This window comes from Hippocampus zosterae, chromosome 1, assembly GCF_025434085.1.
Source record: "Hippocampus zosterae strain Florida chromosome 1, ASM2543408v3, whole genome shotgun sequence".
Classification (NCBI taxonomy): Eukaryota; Metazoa; Chordata; class Actinopteri; order Syngnathiformes; family Syngnathidae; genus Hippocampus; species Hippocampus zosterae.
This window is the reverse complement of record NC_067451.1, coordinates 30,043,106-30,055,681: the sequence shown is the minus strand read 5'-3', so window position 1 is coordinate 30,055,681 and position 12,576 is coordinate 30,043,106. Positions and strand designations below refer to the sequence as shown.

General features: G+C 40.8%; 1 protein-coding gene across 1 annotated transcript; it reads left to right on the top strand.

Annotated features, from left to right (window-relative positions):
* Positions 1–8,313: 8,313 nt before the first annotated feature.
* atoh1b (atonal bHLH transcription factor 1b) lies at positions 8,314–9,022 on the top strand. The gene has a single exon (XM_052076507.1). The coding sequence runs from the start codon at positions 8,318–8,320 to the stop codon at positions 8,942–8,944; it is 627 nt and encodes a 208-aa protein (XP_051932467.1). The 5' UTR covers positions 8,314–8,317; the 3' UTR covers positions 8,945–9,022.
* The last annotated feature ends 3,554 nt before the right edge of the window (positions 9,023–12,576 follow it).

Genomic DNA, 12,576 nt, shown 5'->3' with positions numbered 1-12,576 from the left:
CGATTGGCTGGCAACCAGCTCAGGCTATACCCTGCCTATGCCCAAAGACAGCTGGGAGAGGCTCTAGCACGCCCGCAACTCTTGTGAGGATAAGCGAATTAGAAAATGGATGGATGGATGGATGGATGGATGGATGGATGGATGGATGGATGAATGGATGGATGGGTGGATGAAATATGAGTGAACTCTTGATAAGGTAAATGCTCTGTGGGCCAAATTAAAGAATCAAGCAGGCCAAAAGTGCAGACTGTTTTAATTATTACATAAGACCTTTTCTCAGCAGATGCAAATACAGCTCTTTTGTTGATACTGTTCTCCCCCCACTCCCAAAAAAAGTTATATTCCCCAGAAAATGAATGAAACAAAACAACATTCCAGTGAGTACCAAATATTTTAGTATCAAAGGATAGGGGGTCCAATGTGTACACGGGCCATGGTGGGGACACCTGCGATCAGTGGTGCAGGCAAGTAAGGGTTCAAACAACAGTTTTGTAATCCACTTATTTCTGGCTCTGTCTTGAGCCACATACCAGTGCACACTTGCTAGCTGTGGCATAACAATATGTTATGACGACAGAGACGCTCCAAAAATGTTACTGACATTAAAAAGGGTTTGTGTTGACCATATACTGAAGTTCTTTTACACCATCCGTCAATTAGCTCAAATGGCTTAATGAGGCGTTGCTGTGTCTAAAATATGACTTCCCTTGAACCAAATTAATGAGATAGCTAATTGTGCTAATTTGCGTGTGGAATGAACCCCTTGCATTAAGATGTGTAATGTATGTTCCAGAGAAGAAAAAAAGAAGCACCTTCATAGCTTTGAGGAATGTGAGAGAGAGAGTGAGAGAGAGAGAGGGAGAGAGAGAGAGAGAGAGAGAGAGCTTCTCCTCTGTCAACATTTGCTTCTCTTGATGCGATAAAGTTTCCTAGTTTGGAAGGTTATCACAATTAGAAGTTCAATCATTTTTCAAAGCCGCTTTTTTGGGATTAAATTATCTCTATCTATCTATCACGTCCCCTAAAATAATCGGCACTCGTGTTTAAGTTTCATTTCGCCACAAATATATGCAAAACAGAAGTGCATTTATTCAGTTTCCTATATTATTAAGAAATAATTATTTTACACCAAAGCTATTTATGGCGATAATAAACATGTTGGATTGGTTTGGGTTGGCAATGCCCAGGGTGCCCTTTTTCAAATTGGTAAAATCACATAGCATATGACACGGCTGGATTTCTCATGAATATTTATTATGTAAATAAGCTTTGCTCTCCTTGTTTCAAAAAATGGACAACAGTTTGGCTCTGATTGCTTTATGCTATATCGTGGCATCTGAATGGAGTGCACTGATGTACTACTTCATTTGAACCTGTCATCATGATGGCCAGAGAGTATACAATTGGAAAAGTACTGGCCTGTGGACAGCGATGGGGCGACACTGGTGATAGAGGGGTCTATAGCTCATCAGAAATCTGCTTAGCCCCATTTAAGCCCCTCCATCATTTGATGTGATATTCTAAAAAGTATTAATAAACTATTTTCTCAGATCTCCTTATATTGGCTGCTAAGTATTCCTGCGACGCCACTTGCTGATGCTAATCAGCTTCCTTCCGTTCACTTGAACGTACGCCGCGGTTTGTACATCACTCACACACATTTTGGCAACAGAGACTGCAAGCTTTGCTTTTTCATTGACAAGTACAGTATGAGTTCATAAAGGATTGTTGTAACACTTGTATTTGTATGACTCAGTGACTGAGCATCCCTCACTTAAATCCCCAAAATGTACTTGTGTGATTTTTACGAATTCATCTTATATGAAATGATCTAGCCCTGCGATTGGCTGGCAACCGGTTCAGGGTGTCCCCCGTCCATTGCCCGAGACGGCTGGGATAGGCTCCAGCACACCTCGCGAACCTTGTGAGGACAGGCGGATGGGAAAATGGATGGATAGATTAAATGAGCTATTTATGGGTGTGTCAATGACTCGCAGAAATTTACAACCAATAGACATGCTGTTAAAGGAGACACCTGATGGAGAATTGCCATTTCAATTTCTTGCAAAAAAATTAGCCAGTGATGTCTTAAATCAAAGCCGAAAGGTAAGCAGAATTGTTTTGTTCTTGTTGGACAGAATGGTTAGCATTAGCTAAAGGTGTTAGCTTCTTTGGTACCAATTATTTGATTTCGCAGCTAAGTTAATTTGGCAGCTTTGTCTTGCTTCTACAAGGGAAAATACAATCCTTACCATCTTTGTGGGTGCTCACCTGTGATTCACAAGTGGAATGTTGAGATGGAGTGGTGCTTGTGCAGCGACCAATCGCTCTTCCAATAGTAGTCTGTTGCTTAGAGTATGTAGTACGATGAATTGAGGACTGGGTCACTTGCATAGGGTAGGGCCTTCTATCACCCATTATCCATTATTATTATCTCACCCATAATTGTGTGATCTCTCTTCATTAAATGCCCACAAGCAGCGAGAAGAGCTATTACATGAAACACACAGTTGCAGCAACACAGCAGCTCATCTGGCTGCGATCCATTTGCAAACGCGCGTGAACTGCACACCCTGAGTGCATGTTGGCATTGTGTAAATACACCGATGTTGGAATAAATTGTGGGGTCAGTTGCCAGCACCATTTGTCTCCATTTGTCTCCCGTGCCCTTCTCTCCAACTTGGTGATTTATCACAAAATCTTTACCTTTCAACTCTTGTTAGGTGAAATGTTTTTGCCATTTTCCGAAGCGTTTTGTATTTTGGCAACTACATTTTCTGAAATCACCTCTGGATACTCACAAAGATCCCCCAATGCTTTGTTAGTCTTATGTTGCGTATACTGTGAATGTAAAAACCGTGGATCAAATCTGCCGGTTAACAGCGATAGCTTGAAGTTAAATTCATACGGCAACAACTGTGCTGATACTGTGCTTCCCCCAAGGGGTTCCGTGAGATTAAAAACTGGAAGAGTGTGAAATAATGATTCCATCTTCATATGGTTTGTTTGTTTCCGTGTGTGTGTGTGTGTGTGTGTGTGTGTGTGTGTGTGTGTGTGTGTGTGTGTGTGTGGTTTTATTCCCCTTCAAAATAAGACAGGAATGTATGAACAATTCCACCATTAAAAAAAAACTCTTATTCAAAAGCCCAAAAATGAAATAAAATATTGTCATGAGGATAAAAAGTCCTGCTGATATCATTTCTACTTACTTTCTAACAACACATGACAACGATTCTAAATTTCTGAATTAGGATATAAATAATTTTGGGCTTAACTGTTACTACAGGCAACCACTTTCTTCCACAGGGAGAACATGCAAAGTCCACAGAGGAAGGCCAGAGCACGGATTCATACACACAACCTCCACACCGGACCAGTCGACCACTGTTCCACCGTTAAATATACCATCCATCCATTATTCCAGCACTTATCGTCACAAGGGTCATGTGGCGTGATGGAGCCTATCCCAGTTGTCATGAAGCAGTAGGCGGTGGAAAATCCTGAACCAGTCGCCAGCCAATCGCTGGGCACACATAGAACATACAGTATAAACATATAAAACACACTAAAACAACAAATTGACAAACATTCATGCTCACAATCATACCTAGGTACAATTTAGAGTGTTCCATAAACCTGCCATGCATTTTTTTGGAATGTGGGAGGAAACCGAAGTACCCGGAGAAAACCCACGCAGGCACAGTGAGAACATGCAAATTCCACCCAGGAATGCCGGAGCCAGAATCGAACCCTGCAGCTCTAAACTGTGAGACGACCAGGCGACCACTATGGCACCCTTTCAATATACAATATGTGTCATAATTCAGGCATCACACCTTTCTACACATTATTCATTGTTCTTTTCTTGTAACATTTTAAAGATTGAGAGAAGTAGAAATTGAAATCACAATTAAATTTTCATTAATTGCCCTGCCCTAATTATTAGTATTTAATTTTTTTTAATATTGGCTGGCAACTAGTTCAGGGTGGTCCCACCTTCTGCACAAAGACAGCTGGGGCAGGCTTCAGCACACCCACGACCCTCCTCAGGATAAAGCGGTTCAGAAAATGGATGGATGTTTAAAAATCAAACAGACAAATCCATTCTCGATGGCTCAAACCCAACAAAATGTAAATTGAGTGAGCATGTAGTTGATTTCTGTAACAGACACAAACATATCACCAAATCACACTGTGATGTCGGTGCTGATGTAACCAAACATTCATTCAGCATTTCACGACAAGATCCTTGACAGGACTCAATTTCCACAATCCAGTTCATCCTAAATGTTTTGTTGAGTCTTTCTTTTCAGATTATTAAAGAAAACTCCTTAAATTGGGTATTAAGGTCAAGACAACAAGTGAACTCTTTTGAGGATCAACTTTTAATGGCAGCACGGGGTCTCGCCTCCATCCTGCTCCACTGAGGGTTGCAACCGTGTCAGCGTGTGTCCCCTCCTGGCTAGTGCCTGCTGGGAGGCATCAGTGTCTCCCCTGCAGGAGGTCACAAGGCGTTGACCTTCAAAATGTTCCTCACAGCTCCCTGGCCGGCCCACCACCAGATGGGAAGTGTGGCTGCATTTTTTTCAAAGACAGTGTGCATGTCTGCAGGCTGTTGCTTTGCCAGTGGGGCTGAAGGAATGAAATATTCATGCATCCCCCAAATTGAATGGACACCCCGGGACGGAGTGTGCCAATTTATTCAAGTAAAAGCAGGCCTCATTTCACTGCTGGAGATTTTCACGACTGGTGCTCAGTCATGCTTGTCACACAAACAGCAGACGAGAAAGAGAGATGCTTAATTTGTCCGAGTGTGCATGGTCGCAAACAGGTCTGATGTTGTGTGCCGGTGCTGAGGAGGTTCCTCCCTCGTAATTGATGACCTAATGAGGCATTAGCTCTTGTGTCAGAGTACGGCATGTCGGCGTGAAAGCTGAGTTGCCGCGGAGAGCGACATATGGGAGACGTGGGCGACTCTGGTTGTGTTGAAGTGCCAGGGGACAGCAGATGATAGGCACGCTGGCCTCAGCACGGAACGTGACTTTGGTGTTTATCTATGACTAGCTGGTTCGCCGCCTTCCGGGCGGCTCATCAGCTAGTTCCTGCGGAAGGCTGGTAAGGTGGTGGTGCAGAGCACAGACGCCCGACTCAACTGGGGTTAATGTATTTTTTTGTGGTCATTTTCTATTGGTATCTGTTTGCAAGAACTTCACTCCGTGGTCTGTAGAGAATGTAATATAAAACGGGTTTGCAGCAGTATGGACCAGCCCATTCTTTAATCGGGCCCACTAAGAATTTAATTATAAAAATATATTTACTGTAGGAACGAATGATTTTGAAAAATATTTTCAGTGTGATTTGTTTTCTTCAATATTGTGATTGTGAGTTAATATACAATTTTTTTTCAAGGTCCTATTCCCATCTATTCTTTTTTTTAACAAACACAAGCAATAGAAATATGAGCTCTATTATAGTCAACCTCTGCTATTCGCAGAGGATAGGGACTTGGGCAAGCGAAGGTGAGCATATACTGTACAGCAGCGGTGCCAATTACGTCGATCCTGATCTACCGGTAGATCTAGGACTCGTCCCAATAGATCCGAAAGGTGTAAAGGAGAAAAAAAAGACGTTTGTGTGTCTTTGTACATGTTAGTAATATATTTTTGTGTTCATGCAGACTGCACACTAATCATCCTATCAGTCTCATTTTCCCAAAGAAAGATTTTACAAATAAAATAAAATAAAGCAGGTAAATCTTAAACCTACGGTGGCACGTGACTACGTTAGCGGAAGTTGTTAGCGCTCAGCAGTCTGCAATTTCAGCTTGTGATCACAGCTGTTGCGCTATATCTTTGATCGTCATTATTCTCATTCAGAGTTTGCTTTGTGTACAATTCACCGAGGGCATGGACAAGGAATAGGAATCTAGAGGGCTGAGGGAAGCAATTTAAAACAGTACGTGTGAGCTACGGTAGTCAACAGGCTGCAAAAGTGCCTCATTCGCTTGCTTCCGTTTGGCTTCTGATCATGGCACACGTGTGCGTGCGTGCATGCATGCGTGTGGGCAATAAGGGGCGATCCTGGGAGGTTGGTTGAACGAAAAGTAGATCTTCGGTCCAAAAGGTTTGGGCACCCCTGTTGTATAGTAATTGACACCCATTGAAATGCACTGGAAGAGAAATATATACAAAATAATTGAAATAAAAAATCAAAATAAAATAATTTATAACTCTTACTTTTAAACTGAAAATTTCTTTAAAAAACGCTGATAAACATTCAACATACTAGATGTCACCAACGTGGTCCTGCTCACGTTGTCCTTGGAGGCAACTTGAAAAAAAATAAAGCTTCACTTACCATTAAGCTATGTCAAATATTTTTTATGCTATTCTTTTGAAATGGCACTCGCTATGGTGTAAATGACATACATGTTACAAAGCAGTTCTTCTGACTATGACTAAGTTGTTGTGCATTCATTTCTTTTTTTTAAAATGGCAAAAAATATTTTAAAACTTTTTTCATTGTAAAATGGATGGTTACCGTTCTCGACCCAACAGCAAGCTTTTCGAAAGTACTGTAGCAGCTTCCTTAATATGCACCTCCGAAAATGGGCACCATGTTTGTAATTATATCACGGGCTCACACAAAGTCACATGACTGCACCAGGACCTTGTGCAGATGTCACTGAAGGACTTGAGTTAGAATGTCAGAAATAAGCATATTTACGAAGGTTTCCAGGACATTTGAAACCTGCGACAACTGTGTCAGTGTGTGGGTGTGGACTGGCTTTTTCTTCTTGATCTTTTCTATCAGTTTAGATGCCCTGTGGCTCTCTGCTTCCTCTCTGAGGTCAGTTTTGGTACTGCATTCATCGCTGGAAAGGTGTGCGCGAGTGTGTGTGGGGGGGTGTATTAAAGTCCTAAGCACACTGCATTTTTTTATCGACATGAGTGGGTTCACCCACATTTTAAAAATTGTTTGTGATGTGAAAAAATCTGAGCATATTTCACTTAGAACGTTAAAAATCAGTGTGTATACAACTTTGGTAATGAAAAAACGTTGAAAATGCAATTAAAATAATACATCAAGATTGGCAGAGGCATGGCAAATAAGAAGAAAACTAGGAATTTGTAAATATATTCAAAAGTAATGGGGTTGTTTTTCTTAAGTCCATACAGTATGCCATGGGTGTATGTATGATATATCATGATCTATAAATGCCTTTACTTATCAGTTATCTTAGCTTTGCCTCAGACAGGTGTGTCTGGGCCCTTTGCCTTCCACCTGTTTCTTTTATTATTGTTCTGCAAATAGGGTTTACAATTTGTTTGAGAACAAACCCACCTCAAAGGGCAATTAACAAGCATGAGAAATACATCCGAATCTATTTTCCACAAACTGTTGTGACAGACATTTGGCAATTTAACTAAAGTCTTCTTCCTAGCATTTCCCTTTTGGGCCAGCATTTTAGATGAACCTTCTCCGAATGTTCCATGTTGGGTGCTCCGTTTAAATGGCACACCCTACGTTGATTTTTTTAAAACAGAAACAAATTGTGTATTCTGAAAAGAAAATCCATGAAACAGAAAACTCTGAAAAACTGAAAAAATAATAAAAATTATGAAAAACAGAAAAAATAAGCGGAAATCAGAAAAATATTCCTCCCCAAAAAACAGACCAACAGTAAAATAATTATTCCCAAAACGGGAAAAAACTGCTGTAAACATAGTCAGAAAACTGAAAACAATCCATAAAACAGAAAAAGTATGATTCCAAAAACTGTGAAAATATTCTGAAAAACAATATTCATAAGACAACAGAAAAAAACACAGAAATAAAACAAACTGAAAAAAAATCAAGAAAAAACACAAAAAAAGTTGATTTTTCCCCATTAGTACGTAATAAACATCCAAAGGGGGGAAAATGACTTTTTTTCAATCCCAAATGAAGCTGAAATTTTCTTGGTGCATTTGTCCATTGATTAAAAGCTGTGCAACCAATTTTGCCTATTATACTTGGGAGGGGTTCTCAAAAGGATTTTACATTATTCATATTGTAGTCTACCTTCTGCGTGGTGTTAATAATAAGGTGGTGATTGGGTTACAATGCACAATAGCTGACAGAAACAAAAAAAAAAGAATATGCTTTGTTTAATTGCTTCGACAAGCTCGAGGGGGGTGGCGGGTGGCTGCCGCGGACCTGTCATAAGTCAGTGACACTGGTGGGGGGGGGGCAGCTTGAGAGGGGGGGGGGGGGGGGGAGTTGTATAAATTGTTGCATGCATGTTGCAGTGCAGACAACTCGTGAGTATTACACCATGAGCACCAAAACAGAGCTTCCTATCTGGACTCAGCATGCGGGGGAGCACAAAAATTGGATTTCCCCCAACGCCATGCGTCTCTTTTCGAGCAGGACATTCGCGCCGGAGCACTTTGCGCCGGAGTTGTCGGGCCTTGCGTTAGCCCACGGGAACCCCGAGGCCGGCTGCGCGGAGATGGGCGACGCGCCGCCCCACTGCGGCCCGCACAGACACCGGCGGGTGGCAGCCAACGCACGGGAGAGGAGGAGGATGCACGGCCTCAACAAAGCCTTTGACGAGCTGAGGAGCGTCATTCCGTCACTGGAGAACGAGAAAAAGCTGTCCAAGTACGACACCCTCCAAATGGCGCAGATTTACATCACCGAGCTGTCTGAGCTCCTGGCCGGCGTGGTGCAGCATCACCCGGCCTCCGCCGAGGACAAAACCTCCTGTAGGAGGAACTTGATCCACAGTCACATTCCGGAGCCGAACCGGCAAAGAGAACGGAGGGACTCTTCTTCTTCGCCCCTCATCATACTCGGGACTAAAAGTGAACTGCATAAAAGTATCTCCTGCCACTGCAGTGATGGGGAATCTTCTCATCTCAGTGACGTAGAAGAGACTCAAAGTGGAGGGCAGCATTAAATCTGCACGCTGGAAGTACCACGAACATGGCTTTTACAGCATTAGACAAAAAGTTTACATTGCATATTTCCTTTCATAGATTTTGTCATGTCACTTGATGATAAAAATGAAACAAAGTGCATATAAATGAGTGGGGGGGGGGGGGGGACAGGAAAAAAAGTTACTTTTTTGTTCCTTTTTTAAGAAGACTGATTCAAAGTTATTGGAGGCACTGGATTCACCGTTTTGGGGTGGTCTTATTTAACTTTTAAACACTTTACATGGAACTTTTGTTGAAAATATGACATATTACCACAGAAACTACTTGGATCTTCATGTCATTTGGTGTGCACCTGTATTTGAGGTCTACAACAAAAGTGTGTTGTCAAGATGAACTCATTCTTTTAAAAACATCAAGTCTATCAAATGATGAGCTGCTTTTGGTCTCGCGGGTAGTGACAGGGTTAAGTGATAGTTAATAATTAGAAATAGGTTAATAAAGTGGGCTGGAGTGTTTAAACATCCTTTTATGGTCACAATGAACTTCCACAGGCCATTTTTTGCACTTTACATGAGCTAAAGCATCATTAATGTGATTATGTTCTACATTTTGGTATTTATGTATATACAGGATTTATGACAGGCTTTTTTTGTTTTGTTTTTTGCTACAATAAAGATAATACTCAGCAATATACAGTATGTGCCTGTGCCTTTAAGTTGATTTACTGGTGAGACATGGTATTTAGGTCATAAAAGTGGTGAATTGAGGGGAGTTGCACAGATTTTGTCTAAGTCACCTACTTTGTGTTTGTGGCCATAAACTGGTTCTGTGTGCGTTTGTGTGTGTGTGTGTGTGTGTGTGTGTGTGTGTGTGTGTGTGTGTGTGTGCGTGTGTATATATATATGTATATATATCCTCCTACCAGTAGTTCAAAATTGTCCCGGGTAAGGACATTTGTGAACCTAAATATCTCCCACCCAGTGCATCCAATCGCATTAACTCCTTTTGTTACTCTAAAGAGGACATTCAGTGCTTTCCAATGATATCAAATTTGTAGGGGTTAGAAAAAGTAAGAAAATGGCTTCCCTCAGTGCAAGCACTTTTTATGGGAAGAGGAAAAGTAATACTTTTTATCAAACACATTTTGTCTTGAAAAGTTGTTGGCATTTTAATTATAAGACTCTTATGAACACATTAAAGTGTAGTTCGAGTCGTTTTAGTGTATTTGAGCCTGTTTAAAAAATGTAGTGGGATTTCAAAAAATTCTTTTGGAGTAGTCCAATTACTTTACATGGATTGGGGAATTTCAAAGTAAATGTAATTGGACAACATTTTTTTCCTGGTAGTCAGGAAGATATATATATGAAAACACTCACACTTGCACAGGAAATGATTCAACCCCATTCAAATTGATTTGCAAAATGTGCACACTGCCTGTGGTTTGCAATGAAGTAACAGTAGCTTTATTGATCCAGCACAATTCATACACAAGGCAAATCAATGTGCTTCACACAAGCAAAGACAGGACCCTTCATTCAAAGCATGTACAAACACAACTGCTGACGAATGGCATTCTGAAGCAAAGGAGAGAAAAAAATAACTTGTCAAAATTACTAAAAGAAAGTACATTGACAACAATTCCACCCATGAAGAGAATACTTACGGTACTTCACCGTGCTTGCTTTGAACTCTGCGCTCCACTAATTGACCCGAGTCTGCAGACCCCCAAGGCCTAGTAGGTTTACATCAAATCAGCGTTTACTTGATGTATTCAGGTTCCCAAACCATTCAGTGATTTATATACCAGAAGCAGAATTTTAAAATCAATTCTACAGCTGTGACTCGGAACCAGTGTCATACTCCTAGCAAACAAACAAACAAACAAAAAGAATGATTTGAAAAGCTCAACACCTGTGGTCACTATTTCTTGGAAGTGACCATATTGAAAATGCATATTTTTGCCATGGAATTGACAATGTGTCTGAATAATTTTCAGTGCAACATTATATTGTATGATATTGAATATCGGGTATGACTTTTGAAAACGTTCCTGTTCAGGTTTATTGTTCAACTGCTTTATAATGAGGCCCATGGTGTCCATTTCAACTCAAGCTCATAGTTCTCTTCTCTGTAAAAGGTGAAACAACAAAGCGTTCGATCAATACAGTGTCAAAATTAATTTTTTAAGACACATTTTTTTAATCGGACCCCAGTTGTGCAGCTAAATCAGGTACATGGTTGTCCATGCACACAGACGAGAAGCACACTCTCCAAGTAAAAGAAACAAATAAAGAGCGAGACTCTAATAAAGCTAATGATGCTGCCTGGCTGTCTGTCACCGTTAAAGTGGCTCTTCCTACTCCACTAATAGCCTATCGGGGGAACAAATGGAAACTGCCTCTCTGAAGCAAACGAGGTGCTGCTCAGAACCTTTCTACTCTCCCAGAAGTGCTTTCTGCAAGCCTGTGTGTCAAATTGGCCGAAAGCTCTGCGGGTGCTGGCATGCCAGCTGAGGAGCTGATGACCTCGTCTTTTTGCTCTATCACCTTTTTGTCATTCGCAGGCTGGGTGTCATTCCACATAACAGGGAACTTGATGACATGCCAGTATCCAAGGCAAACTCAATCACGGACATGAGTTCTCTCTATTTCAGGCTGCTAACTTTTTTCTTTTTTTTTAGATGGTCATAATAAAGTTTGTCATTTGTGACATTATCCGGGCTCCGAGGAATGTGTCCCCTCATCCTCACCTTTGGCACTGTTTGCCTTAACAAGAAAATGCCGCTTTGCCTGCCTGAGCCTCCACGTGCATCATCAACAGGTTGGCTGGTTGAGATCAGTTGGAGAAATGGAGTATGGCCAGGTAATGACTTTCCGTGGGAGTGTAGTAGCTGGCTACAGGATATGGGAATTGTTTTTCACATCGGCCCGGCTGGATATACCCAGCTGCAAGATGAATTGTCCGAACGCAGTGGTGGCTTGCTTCAAACCACTTGTTTTGTGATGCTCATTAACTTCAAAGTAAGGCTAAGCAATTTTGAAAAATAAACTAAATGCAATTATTTTCCCTCAATATTGTGACTGTGATTTATGATGCAATTAGTTTTTTTCAAGGTCTATTTTCCTGTGGATTTAAAAAATAAACATCAAACACAAGCAATCAATTCATCTGTACCACAATAAACAATATCATATGTATTACAATAAAATGTTTCGATTTTATAGGGCAGGCTGACGCGAAAATAAACACATAGGAACCATGAATTACCGGTAATATGAAAGACCATTTATTGTAATTTTATTACAGAATAGAAGCAAAGGTTCTTTATTTTTCCTCAAATTGCAGCTTTTGCCATTTGAAAATTGCATTCCACTACAATGCTATGTCGATTTGAATACGATTTGGTGAGATTGGTAGATTAGCCAAAACACTTCTGGAGCATTTGTTCATTGAGAACAATACAACTGAAATAAAAGTAAAAACTTGGCTCTCTAAATAGTTACTCTAGTGGAAAAAATAAATCTGAAGTTCTGAGTAACTGGTGACTAACTTGTCAAGGACTCCATAACTGGTAATTAACTTCCAATCCATAAAAAAAAAAAAAAAACTCAGACCATGAACGAGAAATAAGAATATAAAATAGGAAAGTGCA